General features: G+C 47.1%; 1 protein-coding gene across 1 annotated transcript in view; it reads right to left on the minus strand.

Annotated features, from left to right (window-relative positions):
- Positions 1-26250, minus strand: part of LOC128564534 (guanylate cyclase D-like) — a 77499-nt gene that overhangs the window by 33566 nt on the left and 17683 nt on the right. Inside the window, exons 3-4 of the mRNA XM_053559979.1 lie at positions 3190-3281; positions 1180-2023 (exon numbers count right to left, since the gene is read on the minus strand). Of these exons, the coding sequence (XP_053415954.1) occupies positions 1180-1984 (805 nt within the window). The 5' untranslated portion in view covers positions 1985-2023; positions 3190-3281. The remainder of the gene's footprint in view (positions 1-1179; positions 2024-3189; positions 3282-26250) is intronic.

Consider the following 26250-nt stretch of genomic DNA (forward strand, 5'->3'; position numbering starts at 1 on the left):
TACCAGCTGCTAGCTCCACTCCTTTGCATGAGTGCCTTTCCCCCTCAACTCCATTCTGCCATCAGCCTCTCATTGTCACACTCTGCCTTGTCCTGCCCTCATGTCACCCCCTCTGCGAAGTCCTTCCCACCCCCAAGCAGATTGGCTCCCTTAGACTCTGGGTTCCTCCATTCCCTGTGTAGACACCTGCCCCCACCCCCACTAGACGTGGGCTCCTCATGGCTGAGGCCCAGTCAGTTCCTCCACATGTCCCTAGAGATAGCTGAAATCAGGCAGACTGTGCCCACAGTAAGAAACACATGGACCTTGAAATACTCATAAAACTTGAGTACTCTGAAAGGAAGTTTCACTTGGTAAGTTCCTCCACTAACCCTTGCTCCCTGCAAGGAACTCTCATCGTACTTACTAGTTTTATTCCATTCTATTTTAATTTATTCTACTCAATTCTATTCTTCTCTTTTTCTGTTCCACTCTCTTGCTTTCTTCATAATGCTAGTCTTGATTCATCAAATTGATTTCTTGAACTAAATGGGCCACAACTCACAGGGTCTTATCCCTAAGACAACTGCTGCCCTCTAGGTGCTACACCTCCCCTCTCCCACTCCTCTCCTTTCCCTGGCTAACTAGTTCCTTAAGGAGCCTCTAAGAAGCCTCCTCAGATCCCCCAGGGCCTACTCCATCCCTCCTCTGGCTCTTCAGGCCTCTGCTCCATGGATGGCTCTAACCTCTCTATCATAGCCACCTGCTTAGACTTCTCTCTCCCCACTACATAGACATCCTCTGAAGATCAGCTAACTGCCCTGTTGACTATGGCACCCAACAACCAGTATGAGAGATGCTTGATAAATGCAGGAATCAATCAATCAATCAATCAACCAATCTATGATGGTTTTGATTCTAACTCCACAAAACTAAGAATGCCTGTAACTCCTTTCCTGAGTTCAAGCACTGCTGTGCTGTCATTCCCTTCATTTTACCAGGCCATGACTAAGGATGCTCTTTGCCCCCACTCCACAACACACACTTTTTCAGAGCTGAAAATCCAGCTGCATTGCTGGCCAGCTATGTGACCTGGACCAGTGACTTACCATGTCTGAGTTGAAAAATAGAAACTTCAGCAGGCCTTATCTCATAGGACTGTTGTGGGGTTAAAGGCAGGGCCATTGTCAGGTGCTCAGCCCAGTGTCTGATGTCCAGGAGCTCCCAAGGTAGCCACATGCAGTTCAGGCGGCCCACAGGAGGAAGACACCTGAATGTACTTACGTGTCAGGCCATCCACGGTGCAGAGCTGCTTCAGGACCTCCATACCCCCCTGTTCCCCAGGTCCCAAAGAGGTCACCAGCCCCACAGGCAGCCCATGGGTCCTGAAGGTTGTGGCCAGCTGTTGGGCTATGGCCACCCAGGTGTCCTGGTGAGAGGACACAATGGCCAGGTGAGCCCAGCCAAAGTATCTAATGATGGAGAGCAGCACCTGGGCAGCAGAAGGCAAGGTGGGTGCCAATTCACCTCCTCCCTCTGGAGCACCACACACCCAGGAAAAGAGGGTCTTGCCCCAGCTTTGGGCCAGCAGGGCTGCCGCTGGGCAGTAGCCAGGATTGACAGGGCCCACAAAAGCAGCCACAGTGTTCTTGTGGGCCAGGAATGTGGCCAGGGCATCAGGGGTGTGACAGCCTGTGGGGAGAACCACAGAAGCCAGCTGCGAGCCCAGCAACAGTGAGGGGTCCTGGTTGGTTCTGTCCACAGCCAGCTGGGCAGCCTCTCTGGGGAGGGCCTGGGCAAAGATGGCATCACAGTCCCAGGGACCTAGCACCCCTACAGTGAAGGTCTCTGCTCCCCAGGCTGCTTGGGAGAAGGAGCCAGCCCACAGGAGGACACCCCTAACCACCACAGAGAGAAGTGGTGGGAAAGGGGCTTTCCTTGGATGACTGAGAGTGGACCCCCACGGGCCCTGGCAGGGCAGGGTGGTCCTCCTGTATAGTAGCATCCCAATTCTATCTTCAGGGGTCAAGCCCCCCCTGTAGTCCTGGGAAAGAAGGGGATAAGGACATGATTTTCTTTCTAGCAATTTCTTCCAGTGTTTCCTGTGTGAATGTGGGGAAGACAGCCCTTTCAGAACCTCAGTCTCCATTCTGGTAAGATGAGGGACTTGGATCCATGATCTCTAAAAGCCCCACAGCTTTGGGGGCCTACCCTCCCCCCAGGACTGGCTCTCAACCTCGTGAGGCCCAAGTGAAGCTCTGGGCCCAAGTTTTGCCCCTTTGTGAGTGCTCTGTGGAGTCAGAGCTGGCTCCCAGGTTCCTGTCCGTGTGACAGTGGACCAAACCTCTGACGCTTTCTGAGCCTCATATTCCTGCTGTAAAATGTAGCCTCTGTAAAATGTGGCCTCAACTTATTCCATAGGGTCATTCTGGTGATGGCACAGTCTCTGGTACTTTGGTGTTCAAAAATTTTAACACTTTTAACCTATCACCATTATTTTTCCCTTATTTGTCCTCCAAGGGAGGCCCAGTTCCCCTGGTGCCCTCTGAGCCTCCCTTGCCTGTGCCCTCCAGGCCCAGCACCATCCAACTCTGCTGCATCGACTCTGCTGGCCCCAAGGGCTTTTGTAGCTGAAGCACACAGTAGGTACGGGCAGCTCACCCAGGGTGGCACTTGGGGGAGTTGTGACCAGAGGGTTTACGGTGCACGGTCATGTCCCATCTCTGATCTCACTCACAGACCCGGTCAGACAAAGGGGCCTTTCCATCCCCACTGCACGGAAACCAAGGGCGCCTGACATGGAGTTAGTACAAAGACAGGCTTTGTCTCATGTCTGTTCAGCTCAGCCCCCTCCCCACATGACCTCCCTGACAGGACGTCTAGACTGTGGCATTCCCTTTATCCCATCTTCACGTCCACCCTGAAACCCTGGAACTCCCACATAGCTTTTGCTGCGTCTCTGCCACTGCCCATGCTCCACCCGCAGGACCAAGCCGTCTTTCTCCCCACACCACGTATGCAGCTGGCTGTTCACCACCATGGAAAAGAAAAGGTCCAATATAACCCTAAGAAGCTGTCAGGCTAGTAGAGAGTCAGGTCCCAGACGAGGGCAGGGCTGACCACAAGTGCCAGCTTAGCAAAAAGGACCAATGGGGGGCTCTGTGGGCTGAGGAGGGGCTCACAGAGGGCTTCACGGGGGAAAACTCCTACCCTAAGTGATAATGTAGAACAGGAGAGTAGGAGTCGGCCTCCAAGCACCAGCAGCGACGGTCTGCGTAGGATAGCTCCTTACAAATTATGATCTGTGCAGAGGAATAGAAGGGCTTTGGAATCATATGGAAGAATCCACCTATTTTATCACTCACTAGCCCTTAACTTTGGGCAAGATACTTAACTTCTGAGCCTCATCTGTAAAATGGAGGTGAGAATAAATATCTGCTAGAGCCGTGAAAACTAGAACATGTAGAGTCTATACAGTGGGGACTGAGTAAGCAGGGACTTACTAAGTGGAATAGTTCTTACTATCATCATCACCCCATGGCCATCATCATCATCTTTAGATATTTAAGGAAAGACAAGTATTGTGGAGTAAAAAGAGCTGGACCAGACTTTCCCTTTCCCCCACTCTGGGCTTCAGCTTTCTGATCTGCAAAGTAGTCAGTTTTCAGGGCTGACCACCCCTGGGCCCTGCTGGCCTGCAGCACTATGGTCCTCACAGCTCAAGTCTCCTCTGCGAGCCTCTGGGCCTCTCCTTTCCTGTGATGCTCAAATTGGCCTCTTAGAAGCCAGGATAAACTCCATCCACCCCGGGGCAGCACCTGTGGCTCAAAGGAGTAGGGCACTGGCCCCATATACCAGAGATGGTGGGTTCAAACCCAGGCCTGGCCAAACACTGCAAACAAACAAAAGCAAAACTCCATCCACCCCTTAAGATGAATCCCTCAGACCAGTGGCGTGAGTCCTGAACTCAAAGAGAGCTGATGGTTTTTGGTTGAGAATACGATCATAGGCTGCTGATAATGACAGCCACTTCCCCTCAGTTTCTACTTTCCAAAGCACCCATAATTCCACTCTACTTTGTTCTCCCAGAGGCTCTGAGAAGAGATTTTTTTACCTCCCTTTGCAGAGAAGGGAGTTGTGACTTTCAAAAGAACAGCAACTTGTCTAAGGTCTCGCCAACTTAGGGCTGAATTGGGACTGGAGCTTTGTTTCCTGCCAAAAAAAAAAAACAAAAACAAACAAACAAAAAGCCTCTTTTTATTGACACCTGGAATATCAGAATTGAAGGCTCTTGGAGATAGAAACTTCTAGACCAGTTCCTTTGGGTACAGATGAGGTTACAGAAGCACAAAGAGACATGAGGCTTCCTTTGGTCCCACAAAACAGCAGCAGGCTCCCCTGGTCCTGTTAAGTGTCCCAAGAATTCTACAGTCAGTGGCCTGCAGGGACTCACAGAGTCCTCAACCCTTCAGCAGACCAGCATCTTGCCAAAGCAGGAGCGGCTTTTAGCCTGAGCTCTACCACTGATTTGTGGAACCAAGCTCATACTCCTCCCTGTGCCTCAGTTTTCCTAGTTATATAGAGAGTTTGGTTTAGAGGTTTATGTCTCCAACAATCCTTCAGATCTGATGTTCGGTGTGTCAACAAAAATCAGAAGACAGGTAATTTTCGTGTCTGAAGCTGGTCATGTCCCCTCCTCTTCCTGTCATCAAGAGCATGTGAATCTGCCTCTGGGCACAGCAGATTAATGTGCAGTCCTCATAGAGGGGACCATTTGTATTTTTAGACTTGAGAGATTGGTGCTGAGGGTTAGCCACAGCTCACTTGGTTCATGGAGCCAAGCTCGTGCAGCCAGTCAGCTTCACAGGACCACTGAAACGCCTTTAGCTGCATTAATAGATAAATAATCAAAACAGGGATGGTGAATGACCAAAAAAGGAACCCAGGGAGGGAGAAGGAGGGATTCCTGTTAGAGTCAGTGCCCCTCTGGCCCCTCAAGCAAAGGAGCACTTTCCTGACCCACCCCCGTCCCTCTTGCCTTCTTTCCAAGCTGGCTCCCCCGACCCACCTGCTGTGCTGCACCCTCAGAGCCGCCTCACTGCTTGTCCATGGGTCTGAGACTCCTGCACCAGGGTCCCCAAACCAGGCTCTCAGACAGGTTCTGGACATGGGAGGAAAGTCCCATTCCCACACCCCTGCTTCCTGACTCCTGCCCAGGCAGTGCCTCGTTGTGGCTCATTCCCTCCCTGTCCTCCTCAGGGGCCCGAAGAAGCCACTTGGAAAATTAAATCTGTTCAGACCCTGGAGCTCTGGGGAGCTGCATGCAGAAAGGAAGGAGAGAATGAAGGAGGGAGGGAGGGATGAAGGAAGAGGATGTCTTCAGCACTGCGGACAGCTCCTGACCTGGCTGGGACTCCTGGAAAGAAGGAAAAGGATGGGCCAGCACTAAAGAAACCAGCATTGTTCTTCCATTTGTTAATATCCTCTGCTATTTCCTTTCTGAGGATTTCATAGTTTTCTTTATAGAGGTCCTTCACTTCCTTCGTTAGGTATACTCCTAGGTATTTCATTTTCTTTGAGACTATGGTGAAGGGAGTTGTGTCCTTAATTAGCTTCTCATCTTGACTGTTATTGGTGTACACAAAGGCTACTGACTTGTGGACATTGATTTTATATCCTGAAACATTACTGTATTTTTTGATGACTTCTAGGAGTCTTGTGGTTGAGTCTTTGGGGTTCTCTAAGTATAAGATCATGTCATCAGCAAGGAGGGAGAGTTTGACCTCCTCTGCTCCCATTTGGATTCCCTTTATTTCCTTGTCTTGCCTAATTGTATTGGCTAGCACTTCCAGCACTATGTTGAATAGTAAAGGTGACAGAGGACAACCTTGTCTGATTCCAGTTTTAAGAGGAAAAGCTTTCAGTTTTACTCCATTCAGTAAAATATTGGCTGTGGGTTTGTCATAGATAGCTTCAATCAGTTTTAGAAATGTGCCACCTGTGCCTATACTCTTCAGTGTTCTAATTAGAAAAGGATGCTGGATTTTATCAAATGCTTTTTCTGCATCTATTGAGAGGATCATGTGATCTTTATTTTTGCCTCTGTTAATATGGTGGATAACGTTTATAGACTTGCGTATGTTAAACCAGCCTTGCATCCCTGGGATGAAGCCTACTTGATCATGATGAATGACTTTTTTGATGATAAGCTGTAATCTATAGGCTAGGATTTTGTTGAGAATTTTTGCGTCTATGTTCATAAGTGAGATTGGTCTGAAATTCTCCTTTTTGTTTGGGTCTTTTCCTGGTTTTGGTATCAGGGTGATGTTTGCTTCATAGAATGTGTTGAGGAAGATTCCTTCTTCCTCAATTTTTTGGAATAATTTCTGCAGTACAGGAATAAGCTAACAAATGGAAGAACATACCATGCTCATGGATGGGAAGAATCAACATTGTTAAAATGTCTATACTTCCCAAAGCAATCTACCTATTCAATGCCATTCCTATCAAAATACCAACATCGTACTTTCAAGATTTGGAAAAAATGATTCTGCGTTTTGTATGGAACCGGAAAAAACCCCGTATAGCTAAGGCAGTTCTCTGTAACAAAAATAAAGCTGGGGGCATCAGCATACCAGATTTTAGTCTGTACTACAAAGCCATAGTGCTCAAGACAGCATGGTACTGGCACAAAAACAGAGACATAGACACTTGGAATCGAATTGAAAACCAAGAAATGAAACTAACATTTTACAACCACCTAATCTTCGATAAACCAAACAAGAACATACCTTGGGGGGAAAGACTCCCTATTCAATAAATGGTGTTGGGAGAACTGGATGTCTACATGTAAAAGACTGAAACTGGACCCACACCTTTCCCCACTCACAAAAATTGATTCAAGATGGATAAAGGACTTAAACTTAAGGCACAAAACAATAAAAATCCTCCAAGAAAGCATAGGAAAAACACTGGAAGATATTGGCCTGGGGAAAGACTTCATGAAGAAGACTGCCATGGCAATTGCAACAACAACAAAAACAAACAAATGGGACTTCATTAAACTGAAAAGCTTCTGTACAGCTAAGGAGACAATAACCAAAGCAAAGAGACAACCTACACAATGGGAAAGGAGATTTGCATATTTTCAATCAGACAAAAGCTTGATAACTAGGATCTATAGAGAACTCAAATTAATCCACATGAAAAAAGCCAACAATCCCTTATGTCAATGGGCAAGAGACATGAATAGAACTTTCTCTAAAGACGACAGATGAATGGCTAACAAACACATGAAAAAATGTTCATCATCTCTATATATTAGAGAAATGCAAATCAAAACAACCCTGAGATATCATCTAACCCCAGTGAGAATGGCCCACATCGCAAAATCTCAAAACTGCAGATGCTGGCGTGGATGTGGAGAGAAGGGAACACCTTTACACTGCTGGTGGGACTGCAAACTAGTACAATCTTTCTGGAAGGAAGTATGGAGAAACCTCAAAGCACTCAAGCTAGACCTCCCATTTGATCCTGCAATCCCATTACTGGGCATCTACCCAGATTTCCCAGAAGGAAAGAAATCCTTTTATCATAAGGACACTTGTACTAGACTGTTTATTGCAGCTCAATTTACAATCGCCAAAATGTGGAAACAGCCTAAATGCCCACCAACCCAGGAATGGATTAACAAGCTGTGGTATATGTATACCATGGAATACTATTCAGCCATTAAAAACAATGGAGACTTTACATCCTTCGTATTAACCTGGATGGACGTGTAAGACATTATTCTTAGTAAAGCATCACAAGAATGGAGAAGCATGAATCCTATGTACTCAATTTTGATATGAGGACAATTAATGACAATTATGGTTATGGGGGGGGAAACAGAAAGAGGGAAGGAGGGAGGTGGGTGGGGCCTTGGTGTGTGTCACACTTTATGGGGGCAAGACATGATTGCAAGAGGGACTTTACCTAAGAATTGCAATCAGTGTAACCTGGCTTATTGTACCCTCAATGAATCCCCAACAATAAAAAAAAAAAAAAAAAAAAACAGAAAAAAATTAAATTAAAGAATAAATAAAAATTAAATTAAATTAAAAAAAAAAAGAAACCAGCATTGTTGAGCACCACCGTGCCAGTCCTCGTGCTGGGTCCTATGCATGCAACCCCCTGAGATGGGTAATTAGCATCATTCTCACTTTAAGGTAAAGAAAGAATGGCCCAGAGAAATTAAGTAATTTGATCAAGGGCACGGACATATGAAGTGGCGGGGCTAACTGTAGGTCATCACCACACCAAGTCCTTGAGAATTATAATGGAAGTGTTTCTGTCTTCCCTTTTGGAGCGAACACTTATGAGGGGATGGAGACCTTGGTGCAATGGACATTCATCCCTCCCTCCTCCACTTGCTCTCTCCTACCTAGGTGAAGGAGTCAGCCAGGGCCACCTTCCTCCCTCCCCCTCAACCCTCCTACTCTGAATTCCCGTCATCTCCTCCCATCCCCCTCCAAGTTTTAGGCACTATTCTAGACACTCATGCTTCATCAACAAACAAAAACATCAGAGATTTTTGCCCCTCAGAGAACTCACTTTCTAGAGGAAGGAGGGGTGTGCAAGTCAACAAATAAACATGAGAAGTAGATTTATTTTTAGCATTCGAACGTGATAGGTACTATAGAAAAGGAAAAACAGGCAAGGTGCAGTGACTCACGCCTGTAATCCTAGCACTTGGGGAGTCTGAGGCAGGTGGATTGCTTGAGCTCAGGAGTTGGAGACCAGCCTGATCAAGAGTGAGACCCCATATCTACTAAAAATAGAAAAATCAGCTGGATCTTGTGCCAGGTGCCTGTAGTTCCAGCTACTCTGGAGGCTGAGGCAAAAGGATTACTCGAACCTAAGAGTTTGAGGCTGCTGTGAGCTATGAAGATGCCGTGGCACTCTACCCAAGGCACAGAGTGAGACTTTGTCTCAAAAAAAAAAAGAAAAGTAGAGTAATAATACCATATTATAATTCAGTATAGGTGTTTTCTATATTGCTACATAATAATTATAATTTATAGTCATAATTTAAATGGTCCTTTGAGTGGATGTGTCATAAGTTAGTACAGTCATTCCACTGAACCCCACACGGACATCAAAATCCACAGATGCTCAAGTCACCAATATAAAATGGTATAAGCCTCCTGTGTACTTTAAATTATTTCTAGATTGTTTATAATACCTAATACAATGTAAATGTTAATTAAATAGTTGTTATGCTGTATTATTTAGGGAATAATAAGAAGAAAAGTCTGCACATGTTCAGATGTTTTTGTTTCAAATATTTTCAATTGTGATTGGTTGAATCCTTGGATATGGAACCTGTAGATACAGAGAATTGACTATACAGTAATCACCTTTGGGTCAGTAATTTTAATTAGCTCTAATCTTATTCTGGAAGGATTTTAGGGCCCCCATTGGTGTACCAGCCATGTCTGCTCTCAGATCCAGTCCCTGACCTCCTAGACTGATTGAGCTCCCAGGGGAGCAGGGGACACCTCTGTATACAGGGGAGGTCATCCATCCCAGCATGCTTTCTGGCTGGATTCAACCTGCCAATTTCTTCAGCCAGTTTCTGTCTGGATTCAGCCAATAGGCAACACTTGCTGGAGATTAGAGGACAGGAGAATGGAGAAGCCAGGGAATTTCTCCCCTTCTTTACTTTGACAGTGTCCCAGTGATGGCTGTCTACTCCCTGGTCTGGCCTCTTCAGACATCCCTCCCAATGTAGCCACCTCCTTCTTTACTTTGTCCCTTCATCAAAGGGGTCGTAGAGGCTTCCTGCTGCTGTCATCTCATCACTGCTTCATATCCCAGTGCCTCTGTAATCCCACCTCCATTCTAACTTCCCACATTGGACACTGGCGAGGGCTCCGTTTTCCAGGCATACCCTGACTGATATGCTAAATACCTGTACTGTTACAAATTTTCACTGTTATGAATAATTCTTTAAAGAATATCATGCTTTCGTCATCTTTTGAATTTTTCTCTTATGATAAATCCTCAGGAATAGCCAAGTTGGGTAAGAGTATGAACATTTTTAAGGTTTGTGTTCTATATTGCTTCATATTACAAGTCCCCCCAAAATGTATTAATGTCAAGACAGTGCTTAGATGATCCATTTGAATATGGACTGGGCATTAGCTGATGCAATGTTATGCTTAAGTGTGTCAGGTATGAGAAGGGCAATGTGCTTATGGCCGTTTTTTTCAAACATGTATAGTGAAGTATGTAGGTTGGGGTGAACCTACATACCTGAGATGTAGGACCTGAGATGGGGCTTATTTTGAAATTATTATATAAAAAGGGGAATGATAGGGCGGCGCCTGTGGCTCAGTGAGTAGGGCACCAGCCCCATATGCCAAAGGTGGCGGGTTCAAACTCAGCCCCGGCCAAACTGCAGCAACAACAAAAAAAATAGCCGGGCGTTGTGGCGGGCGCCTGTAGTCCCAGCTGCTCGGGAAGCCGAGGCAACAGAATCACGTAAGCCCAAGAGTTAGAGGTTGCTGTGAGCCGTGTGACGCCACGGCACTCTACCCGTGGGCGGTACAGTGAGACTCTGTCTCTACAAAAAAAAAAAAAGGGGGAATGATAAAGTATGAAAAAAACCCTAAATTTCTGAATTTAGGTCATGGATGTACTTGGGTTCATTTTACTATTCTTTCTATTTTTGTGAATATTTGAAAACTTTCATAATTTAAAAAAAGTAATGTTAATTACTAATTATAAATTACTAATTAATGTAGTTTATAAATGTCACCACATTCTCCTCAGCATTCAGCACTCGAAGAAACAATTACTGTAACACATGGCTGCTACAATCCCCACCTCTGTGGCTGACTGGTCATCTGAATCGGCAACCAGAGCTGCCTTCAGCCACCATTCCTCTTACAGCGGTGGACAGACTTCTCCAGTTAGTGAGATGATCCAAATCTTCCTTCCTGAAGGATCTGAATTCTCAGATCAGATGTCTGGTCTATTGAGTTTCCTTGTTTACTGCTGACGAAGACTGTTGGGCAAGGGAGTACGAAGGGGCTTAACTAGGGGGTTATGTACTAGGTTCTGGACATGATCCCTCCTGCCCCCATTGTAAGGCAATAACCAGATTTCCTTATCCATCACTTGGTATTTATATAGTGATTTCCTTTCTCTGCCTATTGATTCGGGGTCCTGAGGACCCCAAAATGGCCAAGGGGTAGTTTCAACTTCTAATTAATCAGAAGAATTACTGCGTTCTCTAAAGGAACTACTCCTCCCCTGGGAACCAGGTACTCCAAACCACTGAGTCCAAGGTCATGGGCATAAGAAGTAAACATTCTTCTAGTGAGGAAAGCCATTCCTATCTTCAGGCCTTGGTTCCCAGACTATGCATTCTGACTGGCCACTAATATAAGTACAGAGGTCATCTCCTAGCTGAGTCTGTAACTAAGCTATTCTGTAATAGGACATTCTGTATTTCTATCAAGCCAGATGCTTCTGGGTGATGGGAGTGGCCTCACTCTTTTTGTCTCATCGACTCAGTTCCTTCACATTAACTGCTTCCCCTAATCAGAGGCAATGTAGTCTAGGATGCCATAGTAATACGTGTATATGGTACAATCTCTTATGTAAGACCATAAACAAGGGTTCTGAAAAGAGCACTGTGGGCAAGAAAAGCAAATCCATGCACAGTTATATTTCTGTATCTGTGAATAGGAAAAGTATGTTGCCCCCTCTGTGCCTACAAACTGGCTCCCCTTTCCTGGGGGCTGAGCTGTGGTCTCCGCTGCTGGCAGGCTGGACACTCAGCTGTGCAGTAGTCAGATGAGCCTCAGTGAGTGGAAGTTCATGTTGGTGAACCCGTGCTTAGCCTCCATTCTGGCTGCCATGGCCACTCTGGTCCACTGGGGAAGACCTGGGGGTGCTGAGGGACGAAGCTGACTGACGGCCATCCGCCATCTTATTCCCCTAGGTGTAGAGAGCTTCTGCCATAGGTGCACTCTGGGGCGTTCATGTGGGGAATACATCTTCACACGCTGTGACTATTCTGAGATGCCCATCTACACACCTCATTGACACCAGTTTCCAATTTTGTTTATATCAAGACCCTGGCCAGCTAGACAGCCCAATAGCAACTGCCCGTGAGTCAAACTAAATAAGTACCACAGGCCATCTCTCCTTCAGCCCCAAATGGTCAACGGGATAAATCCCCTGAAATCCTGCCTCGGGACTGATTCCCTTCACCATTTGGATGTCAGGACCAGCCTTGACTGGAGAGGTCATACAGCTGCCATCCATTTCTGGCTGGTGCCAGCATGCCATGCTATCCATCCACAAACCAGAGCCACACTTTTCCTCCTCTACTAACTGGTGATAAGAAACTCCCCATGAGATCATAGGTACTGGCTGAGGGAGAAATGCCAAAAAGATAGGGATAGTTACCATGGCACCCTGAGCCGTCAGCTTGGTCTCATATTTACCACTTCCATTTCGTTAAGGAATGCTTCTATACGTGGCCAATCTTCTGGTTTAGTGGATCAGATAACGCCCAGTTCTACTGTCAATTCTGTTAAATAGTCACATAAGACTCAAAATCATCTGGTGGTGTCCATCAGGACCAGGAGCAAGTCAGAAGCTGCTTTTCAAATGAATAAAAATAAAATATGGCTTTGTTCTAATACCCTGGGGATCGGCATTGTCATTTTCTTGTTGGAACTTGTAAGAGGCTCCATATAGCCACTGCCTGCCACAGATACCCTGGGTCTGCTGGGTCACAAGGCTCAATGGCAGGGCAGCTTCCATGAATCAGCTGCATGCCCCTTCCTTGCTCTGGGCTCTACTGAAAACTGGCTTCTTTATGGGACAGCTGATAAATGAGTCAGAGCAACACTCCCAAATGGGACAGGTGGTGTATCACCTCCAACATCCAACAGCCTCACTAAGCACTATGTCCTTTTCCATGTGATGGGGTGGTACAGTGTGCCACAACTTGTCTCTCCCATTAGAAAGGATATCTCAACGTGGCTCTAGGAACTTCACTAATGTGACAGCCCTCTGACTTTTTGCCAGGTACAGCTCCCTCTGTTGGGTATGCATCACTAAGATATTTATTTATTTATTTATTTTTTTAATTTTTATTTATTTTTATTAAACCATAGCTGTGTACATTAGTATGATCGTGGGGCACCATACACTTGGTTCATAGATCGTTTGACACATTTTCATCACATTAGTTAACATAGCTTTTGTAGCATTTTCTTAGTTATTTTGCTAAGACCTTTACATTCCACAGTTACTAGGATTCACATATACCCTTGTAAGATGCACCGCAGGTGTAATCCCATTAATCCCCCTCCTTCCCCTTCTCTCCCCCCTCCCTAAGATATTTAGAATGCCAGCTACCTCCTACACATCAGGTCCAATTAGCAAAATGACATCAATGTAATGAACCAGCATGATGTTCTGTGGGATACCAAGTGATTCAAGGTCCCTTTGAGCTCTATTATGGTGGAGAACTAGAGAGGTAACATAGCTCCAGGGACAAAACAGTAAATAAAGGCATATTGTTGCCCTGCAAACCACTTGCAATTTTCCTCACTGATAGGAATAGAAAAGAAAAATTTACCAGGCCAATGGCTTCATTCTAGGTGTCAGGAGCGCTGCTGACTCGATCCTGTAAAAGGTACCTAGAATGACAGCTTCGCTCGACATCACCCACTAAGTAAATTTGTGACAATCTACTATTATTCTCCAGGACACATCTGGCTTTTGCAAGTTAAATGAGGATGTGATTGGAATTACAGTCCCTGTCTCTGTCAAGTCTTTGATGCGCACACTAATTTCTGCCATTCCTGGGGGACACAGTGTTGCTTTGCTGTGTAACTCACTGTTTTGGGTGGGGGAAGCTGAGTAGGGAGCGGCTTCAAGGATTCTATTGATCCCTGCCCCATATAACCCTCAATACACACCCAGGCAACTAATATGTGAATTCTGCTAGATGCCATGTATATCTACTCCCATCATTCTCTCTGGAACTGGGAAAATAACCTCAGGACAGGTGCATAATCCTGCCGAATCCTCTATGAGAAGGTCTCAGGCCGAGATTGTATATATTACCTGCCCTTCTTATACTTTACCAACAGCCCTTGGGGCATTCTGTTCTTCCTAGATCAGTGACCCTCAGAGCCAGTGTCTAGTATACTCCTGTGTGGTCCAGGTATTTCCTTTTCCCAGAAAATGGTCTCCCTGGTAACTGTCATAGGTGCTCCTGTAGGAAGATTCACGATACATGCCTTCCCCCAAGGACCCAGAATCCCCCTCTGTCAGGGGCTGCTCAGAGTGGGGGTGGGTAGGAGGTGAGGCACCGTGGGCTCATAACTCAGCCTGGGCTTCTACCCAACAGACCTAGAATTTTTCTTTCTATATGTGCCAAACACATATATGTGCCCTTCCTTTAGTGTGAGATACTATGCGGGGGAGGAGCTGTCTTGCAACTCTGCACCCTTTACCTAGATCCTGACTTCGTTCCCCTGTTACACCTTCCTTGCACTCCTTCAAGCTGCCCTGGAAATCTTCTGTTCACATGTTCTCAATTATATGGCCATAATTTTAAGTTTCTTATTCCATATATATGTGGCTGTGAGAAGCAGCCAGGTGTCTCCAACAATACTTCACAACCAGTATTGTTGCCACAGTGGCTAAGTGCCACAGCCACCTGACACTCTGGCCTTGCGACCTGCACTGCATCCCTTGCTACCACAATGATAAATCACTTGTATCCTATTTACTCCACCAAGGCGTCTATCCCTGTATGGCACAAAGGTAAGACCAGGCCAACTTCAGAATAAGGGTCTGCTTCTTAGGGCCAGGCAGGGTCCCAGCAGAAACTGAGGGCACACTCAAATCAGGATAACTCTGAGAAGCCTTGCCCACAAAGGCCTACGATAAAAGTGGGGGCAGGGGTACCATCAAGAATGTCACAGTAACTCAGGGCTAATGGTAGCAGAACTCTTGCCACCCCAGGCCCAAAGGACTGAGAGGAAGAAGTTTTCAGGAGCCCAGAAGAAGAGAATTGGCTGCCTGGAAGGAGCAGGGACACAGCCAGTCTGTAGCATCTCTCGGGGACATAGAAATCCAACCCTGTGTGTCCCACCCTCTGATCTGCTGCCAGGGTTTCTCATCAGCCAAACCCAAGCAGAACCAGGCGCAAAAGGCGCCATTGCTACTGTCCCTTCAGTTAGCTCCCAGCCCAGAAAGGGTGGCTAGGGGTGGAGAGAGGATCTGGACAGGAGATCTCAGCACAACCACTTGCCCTGTGGCACCCGAGGGGCAGGTTTGCATTTTGTCCAGCCAGGCCTTGAAGAAAGGAAGGTTTCTCCCAGGAGCAGATGGAAGGAAGGAGGCCATCTATGGAGAAAAGAGCAGCACCGTGAAGATGTTGGCTGCTTGCCCGGAGGAAGGTCAGTGTCAATGTGCATAGCTGACAGGTAGCCCTGGGCTCCGGCCTGGTCCCAAGTCTTCACTAATCTGAAACACGCCATATTTCTGGAGTCTGTCCATCTTACTGGCTTAATGCCTCCCCACTGGGTGCTCAGAGACCTCCCAAGACTCCTCACATGGTTCACACAGGGCCAGGCCCTCTGGCAAGGGCCCCTCCTCAATATTCCACCCTGGTGTCCACCCAATGCCCAAGACCTTTAAAGCTGTGGTCTCATCAGGGTTCATCTGATGAAACTCGACCCTCAAACCAGTTTTTCCTGAGTGTACAGCCCTATAAGTCATAGATTTCATGCCTGAAGGGGCCGTTGTCTGGTATCTGTCTCCACAGAGAAAGATCTGTGGCAGCAACAGCTCTGTTAGAAGAAAATACAAGGTGTGTGCAGAGCCCAGAAGAGGGGACTAACTGCCTGGGGTAGAGGCAAGAAAGACTTCACGGAGGAGGTGTCATTCGGCTACGTCTGTTGTGTCCACCACAGTTTACCAAGCAAACAGGAGACCAATACCAGAGGCGTCTGCAGGCACGGAGAGTGACAGTGCTAGGCAGAGTGAATGCCAGGCTTCCTGTGGCTGGGGACGTGGCAGGGAATGAGGCCAGAGGGGTTTGCAGGCACCAAATAAGAAAAGGCCTTAAATACCAGGCTCAGGAGTTTAAAAACAACGGGCAGGTAATGTGGGAGCGGCTATGGGGTCACGTGGTTCAGTCTGCATTTTCAACCTGCTAGTATTTATTGTCCCCATTCTACAGATGAGGAAACAGCCTCCAGGAAGGTAACAGGAACAACTGATACCCCTGTGCAAGGCAGGTGCCATATGCTCTAAGAAGCATCTCGCCTCTTAATTCTTGGAGAGGCCAGCAGAGTATGGTGCTATGCTCTAGTTACCTAATAATGATGGGAAGCCACCTCGGACTGAAAGCTTAGCACACCAACTACCATGCACTTCGCTCAGGAGTCCACAGTCCGGGCAGGGCATGACAGGAAAGATTTGTCTCTATGCCACACTGAGGCAACTTGCCAGGAGCAAGCTGTAGAATGACAGGTGTGTCTAGGACTAGGAGCAAGTCTCAGGAAGGGCGGTCATGCCGCCCACCAGTCTCCCAGGTGCAGCAGAGACGTAGTCACAAGCACAAGGCAATTGCTCTGGTGGGTGTCGCCAGCAGGCAGGACTACCCCGGCTGCTTCCTCTTCACCTTGTGGGCCTCCCCAGGGGCGTTAAAGGCCACTCCAACTGTTCCCCAGAAAAATGAGGTTCTCAGCCGAGAGAGGAACTTGATGTGGCTCGGTGCCACCTCTGATCCAGGGCAGGAATTCCCCGTGGTTTTCCCGCCCATGCTCTGCTCACACACGTCCACTGCCCAGCCGCTGCACGCTCCCTGCTGTGAGCCCTGCCACTGCCAAGGCCCCTGCCCTGCTGAGCCCAGGAAATTGCCTCACTCTGACCTCCACACCCTGGTTGCTGTTCTGTTTTCTCTGCTTACAGGATAAGCCTTCCTCCTCTCCCCTCATCAGACCGGTAGTCATGGAGAAGAAGACACAGAAAGTACAAGTAAATAACATCCACAGCGCCTTCACAAACACGCAGCATACGTTCCTTTTTGGGACTGTTCTATGTGCTTGGCATATAATAACCCATTTAATCATCATACTCCTATGAACAGAACAGGCCTTCCCTGTCCTTGTTCATTGCTGGGTCCTCAAGACCCTGCCTGGCCCACATTAGACACGTAACACACATATGTGGAATTATTATCCCCATTTTTCTGAAGAGAAAACTGAAGCCCAAAGAGGTTATTACTTGCTGAAGAGCACACAGTTCTGAAGTGGCAGAGCTGGGATTTAGAATCAGGCGGTCTAGCTCTAAAGCCCACGTCTCCGCCCCAATCCAGGCTGCTTTACATAAAACGTAATGTCAACCACCCCTATGTTTTCTTTTCCCAGAAAGGCATCTTCAAATCCTTTCCTTACCTAACAATGACATGACACTAGTGGCATTTACACGGCCTGTGATATATTCTCATCTCACATAAGCCTCATCAGATTCAGAGGCACAGTGGCCTTTCCTGCCCTGCTCATTACTGTACCTCCAAAGCCAAGCCTGGTGCATGCTGTACACACAACATGTACAAGTCGGATGAGTTAACTTTACAGAGGAGGGCCTCAGGTTCAGAGAACTTAAGAAATTTGCCCAGGGTGACAGAATTGTTAAATGACAGAGCTGTGATTTGAAACCAGTCTCTCTGTCCCCAAAGACTGTTTCAACTGCATCATGCTGCTTGGCCTCTCTGGGTTTCACTTTCTTCATCAACACAATGGAAATCCTAAGGCTCCTTAGGGTTTGGGGGGGACAAAGGATGTGAGGGTGCTCTGAGAGCAGGAAAAGTGCACACAGATGCACCTTTTTTCTTCTCTGCATCACTGAGACTCATGAAGGGCCTAGGTCAGAGGAGGGCATGAGGATGCTACAAGGAGAGGCCTGGTGAATGAAGATGATGCCTGCAAGACCCGAGTGAAATTGGGTGGATGGATGGGTGGGCAGATTGCATTTTAGTTCATTTTGTGCTGCTATAACAGAATATCACAGACTAGGTAATTTATAATGAACATAGATTTATTCGCCTCATGGTTTTAGAAGCTGAGGAGTTCAAGACTGAAGGGCTTTTTTCAAAGCCATCTAGTGAGGGCTTTTTTCCCTGTGTCATAACCCAGTAGAAGGCTTACATGGAGAGAAAGAGTGTGCATGTGTGTGTGTGTGTGTGTGTGTGTGTGAGAGAGAGAGAGAGCGAGAGAGCGAAAAGGTGGGGAGGACAGAAGAAGAGGGCCAATCTCATTATTTTATAAGAAACCCATCCCCTCAATAAAAAACTCACTCCAGTGATAATGACATAAATCCATTCATGATGGCGGAGCCTCCACAACCTAAACAGCTCTCAAATGTCTCATCTCCCAGCAGCCCCACGATGGGATTCGGTTTCCAACCCATAAACTTTGGGGGACACATTCAAACCACAGCAGAGGGACAGGTGGGTGAATAGATGGATGTGTAGATGTCTAGGAGATGGATGAGCAGGTGGATAGGCAAATGAAAAGATAATGGCACGGGGGTGAATGAAGATATAAATGCTCTTCTGGAGAAGATACAAACTGTACCCCTGTGGTCTCAGGCTGGTATTTCAGCCTTTTCCAGCAGAGGGCAACAAGGTGCCAACAGTTGGCCTACTCTAGAATTTCTTGGCAGTAACCAGCCTCGTGCCAGAGGGCACCTCAGAGTCAGAGCTGGGGCCCGGCCTGTAGCCTATTGGCAGCTCTGATCCGTGAAAGACTCAAGGGACAGAAGACCAGGTCAGCATCTGTGGGGTGTAGGAGCGAGATGTAAAAAGCACAGGCTTAGAGACAGACCCTGGCACCCACCTCCTGTGACAGGGGCCTGGGAGAGCACGTCACATCCCAGAACCCTGTGCTTTCTTGTAAAATGGGATAAGTGTGCTTTCTGGGCTTGAAAATAAATGAGGTGCACTGTAGGAGTGTTTGGTAGGGTGGAGGCCCTCGGCACACACAGCTGGGGCACTTGAGGCTGAGAGGGGCTTATGTGACTTAACTTCAGCCACCCAGCAAGCCCTAGGGGGTAAGTAAAGATGAACTCTGGGATCCAAAGGAGACTTGTATAAGAATAGAGGAAATCCTATTAGAATACAAGTGGTTCCTGGGGAATGCAGACCTCCCCTCCTGGGGAGGGGGCTGCTCTGAGGCTTGGGAGGATTGTAGAGACACTGAGAGGCTAAGTGAGCCTAGCCGGTCACCCAAATATACACATAATAGGCCAACCAAGTATAAGTCTGTAATGTGGGAAATTGTCATTTTAATATGGAACTTGACTGGCACCTCCCACAGTGACTAGGTGTGAATTTGCCATCTTAACGAGGTATTTTAGGAGGCTGAGGCATTTATTTTATGTGTTTCTGTCACTCCTGGTCCCTGCCAGGAATTTATCATAGTGACTAGGCCAGGTTTGAGGTGTCTCAGAATAAGCTTGTCAACAGGTGGCAACCTGCAAAAAGTTCTACACAGATTCAAAAACAATAGAGAATAACCAACCTCCAGTTTCCCTGAAGCAAAGGTTTCCCCGAGTATGCTGAGCAGAGGGAATGTCCAGCCCAGAACACAAAATGGCAGCCAGGCTTTGCGTCCTGAGCTGGTCTGCCAGTTTGCTGAGGGCTGGCCTGGAAACTGGGAGAAGGCCTCAATTTTGGTGAGTATCCAGACCTGTTGACTCACTTGCAGACCAAGCTAGAGTTGAGCAGAGCTATACCCACCTTGGTCTAAGGCCATTCCTGCTGGAGCTGCAGCCCAAGACCATCTTCATGTTTCAGCAGCCCCCAGTGTGGTTCACCCAGAGTGGGCTAACACCATCTGCCACCGGGGAGGGGGAGGCGGGGGGGGCGGTGACTGCCTTCTCTACCCACAGCACATGGCCCCAGCTCCTTGTCCTGGGCTCAAGTGTGATCTTTGCATTCATCTCTTACAAAGTTCCTCTGGGCACACCCTGATCAATAGTCTAGCTTCTTGAGACTTAGTCTCCTACTCTGCACCAGCACTGCATTTAGTGCCAGCAAGATAAGGGTGATTGCTATAATCTGGTGGGGAAGGCAGAGGTTTGCAGCCTGGTGGAGGGTGAGGCACAACTGGCTTTGGAAGGGGAATCCAGCCCCTGTACTTAGGCACGAGCAGATTGATGAGTCTACCCACTGCCCCCTTATACCAGTCCCCAGAGAAATGATGGAGCTGGACAGAAGAAACAGATGGCAGGTTGGCAGGGACCTGCACCTGACCAAGAGCCAGCAGCAAATAGCAAGGAGGACATAGGAGAATCGAGAAGCAGAGAGCAGCAGTGCAACGAGAAAGAGAGCTACATTTGTCCCCTGGGCCCCTGTTAGTGCCCTGGAGGGCACAGGGCCAACAGTTGGCAGCCCGAAGCTCTGCCAAATTCCTCTTCATGGCCCTGTGCCCAAACAGGGCTGGCCTACCATGGCATTTATAGTAGTGATCATGGGCTAGAAGTGGGACAGAAGGCACAGCAGTAACACTAGGGTCTGGGGACCTGAGGACCCTACTGGTCCTACTCTTTCAAGGAGTTCTGAGTATGAGCTGGGGAAGGAGGCATCCCCTCCTCTGCTGATCAGCTGGACACTTCCAAACAGCCGGGGCTGTCAAGTCTCACTCTGACATCTGAGGCCACCTGTTGGGGCCTTCTTGCTTCTTTTGAGACTATGCCCCCTGTGACGTGTCTATCCCCAGCCCTTATTCTAAAGGGTTAGCCCTGCCGAACTTCCCCACCCTGAAAACATCAGGCCCTAAACCTTTGGTCAAAACTCCCAAATCTAACATGACACCTGTTGAGATGGCAGAACTGACGTACGTTATTTCTGTTGTGCCTTTTCTAGGACTAGGATGAGCTGCCAATAGTCTGCTTGTGCAGGCTCTCTGAGCTCTTCCTCCCACTGTTAAATCTTCAATGTTGGGTTGTCACAGTAGGAGAGGACATATGGCCAGGTCAGACTTCTGCTGGGCTGAAAATTCTGCTTCTGCCTGGCCTGTGACCTTGGGAGCCTACATCTCCCCAACTGTGAAATGCATCTGCGTCCCAGGGAGCCTGTGAGGTTTGTGTGGGGTGACAGGTGCACCTGGCACTGGCAGATGCCCAGTGAATGTCTGTTAGATCTGGATTCTTGAAGGCATGGGGGCCAGGCTGCAAGGTGCAGAATCAGCAGGCTCCTAACCTACAAGTAGGTCAGAAAGCTCTCTCCCTGCTGAGTCTTGACCCATGTCCACATTCCAAACTCCAGAAGCTTTCAGTTAAATAAGTTATTTGGAGTTGACTCCAAAGACAGGAAGCAGGCATGGTAAAGCTAAGCACCAGCAGCAGTTCCCGACCAGAGCTGCGTGTGTGAGGGGTACATGCTCACGCATATGACCTACACATCGCGTGGCGGGTGCTGTGGAGTTGGTCCTCACACCCTGCATCTGGGCTATGGCTGGATTCCCACCATCTGAGTGCTGTGTCTGACTTTCTGAGACTTCTTGAGACAGAGGTGGCTGGCAGGGCCCAACGTGCTTCCTGAGCCAGCTTCACAGCTGCTGTTTTCATTGCAGGGAGGAGCCTGGCTCCAGTTGGGCTGCGTGGCACCAGCTCCCAGCTCTCTGTGCTATATCAGGGCACGAATGGGAAGGGGGGCTCTACACAGGGATAGGGAAGAGAGTGGGAACCCAGAAACATCAGTACTGGGACATATGGAGAAAGTAGCATCAGGGAGGGAGTTGGGGGCAGCGATCAGGCAGTAATGGGATGAGAAGGAGAATCAGCACAAAGTTGTCACAGATTGTCACAGACAGAGAAGAGGTAGACAGCTAGAGAGAGGGCCAGGGTCAGAAGCAATAGAAGCAGAAAAAAGGGAGGTTAGGGATAAAGGAAAAGAGATTCTGGGGGGAAATTATGACAGAAAGTAGATGTGCAGAGAGGGAAATAAAGACATAGAAAAAGGAGAGAGAAAGAGAAGCAGAGGCAGAGAGGAAATAGCGCTTGACAAACAGCAAGGAGCAGAAAGAGAGTGCAAAGAGAGGGCGTGTGCCAGGGACACGCAGGGACAGGGCTGAGCCAGGAGGGACCTGGGAATCCACCAAGTTCAGCCCTCCCTCCATATTCCAGCTGAGAAAACTGAGGCCCAGCAAGTCAGTGGCAGAATCAGGCTTAGAATACCAGCAACAAAGAGAGTGAGAGGAGAAAGAATCTTGGAGGTAAGAGGAGAGCCGATAGAGAGCGCCAAGAGGAGAGAAGCAGGAGGAGAGAGAGTGGGGGAGGAGGAGGCAGAGGGCCCAGGACAGGGTGCACCCAGGGCAGCGAGTTCCTGGGCTTTCCCTGAGCTGGGGGCTGACAGTGGCCAACAGACTCCAGGTGCCAGCCATGGGCAGAGAAACAGAAGGGGTGAAGGCAGAGCACATGGCTGGGATGTAGTTAGACTGACCGAGTGTCCTGTGAACAAGTGCTGCCTGGGCTTCCTCTATTGGGCCCAGCGATTTGGTTCAAACTGCTTTCATTTAGAAGCAGTAAATCTGAATGAAGCACCCGGCAGGCCTACAAAATGTCATTCAGCCATGGAAATCCACACCCATGGCCACAGATAGCAGGAGTCACCACGTTTCTCCATCAGGGACCCCGATGCAGGGCACAGCATCAGCCTTGTGACAGTGAGTGTGCTTAATAATAATTCACTTATCAAGATGCTTAACCACCCCAAGAAGCCCTGCTTGCAAAGTTACAGACCCTTTGGAAAGGCATCTCAATTGAGGAGTCTAACGATGCATTCTTGAGGTTCCAAGATTTCCATCAGGATATTTAATTGCATGTTTTCTTTTAGGTGACAATATTTTTAAAGAGTTGCTCCAGTTATGAAATCACATGATTTCCTTTTCAGTGACCATTCCAAATTAAAAGGCATTTTCATAGGATAAGACTTGAACTTCTGAAGTAGGGATTATGCAAGCAAGACTGAACATCGAGTGGGTCAGATGAACAAACTTCAGCCTGTACTTCCCTGTGCCAGGTCCTGGGACTGCACAGAGGGTGGCTGTCTGGCACGGGTGCCAGAGCACAGGCAGAGTGAGGAGGGTGTCCGCACAGAGGGGATGGTGGTTGTGATGGGAGACTGGTTATACATGACCAGATAAGTAAGCATATTAAAAGCAATGGGAGCCAGGTTGCTCACTGTTAGAAAAGTGAGTCATGAGCATGGAAAGAGAGAAAAAATAGAATTAACCTTCTAGTATTGAATTGAATTTGGAGGTAGTGGTGTGAATTCATGGTTTTCCAGATAGATATGCTTTCTAGCTCTCTCCATTGAGAGAGCCTGGGAACAACATCCCAGTAGAAATGAGCATTTAAATCTTGGCTTCTAAAATGAGCCAGGGTTGCTTGCAGAAATGGCTGGTTCCAGGCCTGGGGCAAGGAGAGTATAAGATGAACCTGAAAGAGCTTGCTATGCCAGGAAGTAAATGAGGGCTCAAAGAAGGACGGGGATGTGTACAAAAGGCACACAATTGATCTTGTAGCAGGTCCCATGGATCAGATTTGGATCATTTGCATCAAAATGAATAATGACAGTGACAGATCATAACTCACTGAATAAAATAAGAAATCATGAGTCCAAACTGCTAGGGAGGGAAGGAGGGAGAATTAGATGAGGAACAGCATATTTATATAGTCTCAGAATGCCTCCTCATAACATAGTTAATCATTAGAAATAGAAGAGGAATAATATTCTGCAGTAATTTTCCAGTGGGGAAGCCTGGCAAACACCATCAAAGTGATCAAAGCAAACATCACCAGTAATGACAAATTGAAGTCACATGCCACCTGACAGGACGCAATGAGAACAGAGCATCACCCCCAGAATATCCCTGCTAAAGAGTCAAAACCTGAATCCAATCATGAGGAAACATCAGACAAACCAAAATTGAAGGGCATTTTGCAGACTAACTGGTCCGTAATCTTCAAAAGTATCAAGATCAAGAAAGTTAAGGAACCACTAAGGAAGTGTTTCAGCCGGAAGGACACTAAGTGACACGACATCTCAAGATTTTGAACTTTTGACTACAAAGGACATTATGAGAACAATTCGGGAAACATGAGTGAGGCCTAAGGAATAGATGATAGCCATGAATACCTGTTCATTTCCTGATTTTGATGGTCATACTTTGGTTATATAGGACAATGTCCTTGTTTATAGGAAAGACTAAAATATTTGTTTAGGAAAAATAAATTATATGCATTCTACTTGCAACTTTCTGTAAATTTCAAATTGTCAAAAATGTTTTTTTTTAATCTGCCCACAATAAAACTCCCAAGATGAAGAGTTTTCTTGTATAAACAATGCCAAACCTTCAGGGAATGAATAACCTCTAATTCATGCAACTCTTCCACACCAAAGTTGATGTGGTAAAGGAAATCAGAGTTGATGTGGTAAAAGAAAATCCTAAGTTTAAAGAATCTGTGAATATGTATGTAAAAATCCTAAATAAAATGCAAGCAAAATCTAGGGCCTAGCCTCCAGGAGTCACTCTATTTTTTCTTTTTTTTTTTTTGTGGAGACAGAGCCTCAAGCTGTCGCCCTGGGTAGAGTGCTGTGGCATCACAGCTCACAGCAACCTCCAACCCCTGGGTTCAAGCGATTCTCCTGCCTCCGCCTCCCAAGTATCTGGGACTACAGGCACCCACCACAATGCCTGGCTATTTTTTTGATTGCAGCCGTCATTGTAGTTTGGCAGGCCCGGGCTGGATTCGAACCCTCCAGCTCAGGTGTATATGGCTGGCGCCTTAGCTGCTTGAGCCACAGGCGCCGAGCCTCCAGGAGCCATTCTTGAGCCAGCTGGTCAGCCCCTTGCCCCTGCCCCACCCTGCCAGCATACCCTAAGGCAGGCAGCTGTGCTGGCAGCAGCGCCATCTTGAATCAACAGTGCCTTCTCCCTGGAGAGGTGGCAGGGCACCAGTGGAGGAGCCAGGGCACAGAGCGCTTCCTGGAGCACAGTTGCAAAGCTACCCATGAATTGTCTGCTCCATACTTGTGTGCCAGAAAGATATAAACTCCTCCTATGTTCGTTAAAACATTTTGGGTTTTCTGTTATTCACAGCCAAACCTAACCTTAATTAACATTGGGCAATAGGAGATTAAAGGAGAAAATCCATATTTCATCTTATAGATGAATACAAAAGGACTCAATAAATTTCAGTGTTCATTCACAATTTAAAAATAACAAAACTCTTATCAAACTTAGAAGGGACAAAAACTTCCTTAACTTTGTAAACAATATCTAAAGAAAATCCAACAAACAAACATCACATTCAATGTTGAATTTGTTTTGTAAAATCCTTTTTAAGATCAGGAAAAAGATGAGGATTCCTGCTGTCACAGCTTCTACTGAATTCTGTTCTGGAGTCCTGAGCCAACACAGTAAAATAAGAAGAAATGAGAAGTATAAAGACATAAAAGTAAAAAACCCCAAACTCCTATTGTTTCTGAGAAGGCCAGATTGACCCCATCTTGCACTGCCCCATCTGATTCCCCCACTTTATCACAATCTGTCCCTGAGCACTTAGGCCTTGCAGAAATGGGTTGTTAAATAAGGATTGTTAAATAAACATACCCTGTGGAGACAGGGCAGATTAGCCCAGGATTGCAGACTCTCATAAACCCACACCTGGCTCCCCTAGTAATTGCTTGACCCCTAACCACCTGCCCCATAGATCTAACCTCACCGCTTGCTTCTGTAAACTGCTTTGCGTTAGGAATTCCAATCCCCTCCCCAACTGAAAGAAGAGTATAAAAACCCCCTACCTCTGTAATGCCTTGCCAAGAATTTGGGATATGAATCCATCTCACTTGGCTAGCCAATAAAGGACCCCATACCTAATTTGAACTCAGTGTGCTGGTGTTTTCTCTATAATTCCACTCGCATCTGGTACAAGGTTTGCAGGTGATATCATCTACATAGAATCTACAAAAATCTGGAAATAATTAAAATATTACAGTTTAGCAAGATGGGTGAATATAGGGTATATAAAATGTAGGTGCCTAGTGGCAGAGAAAGATGGTCAAATAGAAACCTCCAGTATCATCCTTCGGCACCAACACTTAACAACTGTTCACACAAGCAAGCATCTTCACCAGGACGAAAAAATTAGTTTTAGAAGTCACATAGGAGA

The sequence above is a fragment of the Nycticebus coucang genome, chromosome 14, assembly GCF_027406575.1.
Source record: "Nycticebus coucang isolate mNycCou1 chromosome 14, mNycCou1.pri, whole genome shotgun sequence".
Classification (NCBI taxonomy): Eukaryota; Metazoa; Chordata; class Mammalia; order Primates; family Lorisidae; genus Nycticebus; species Nycticebus coucang.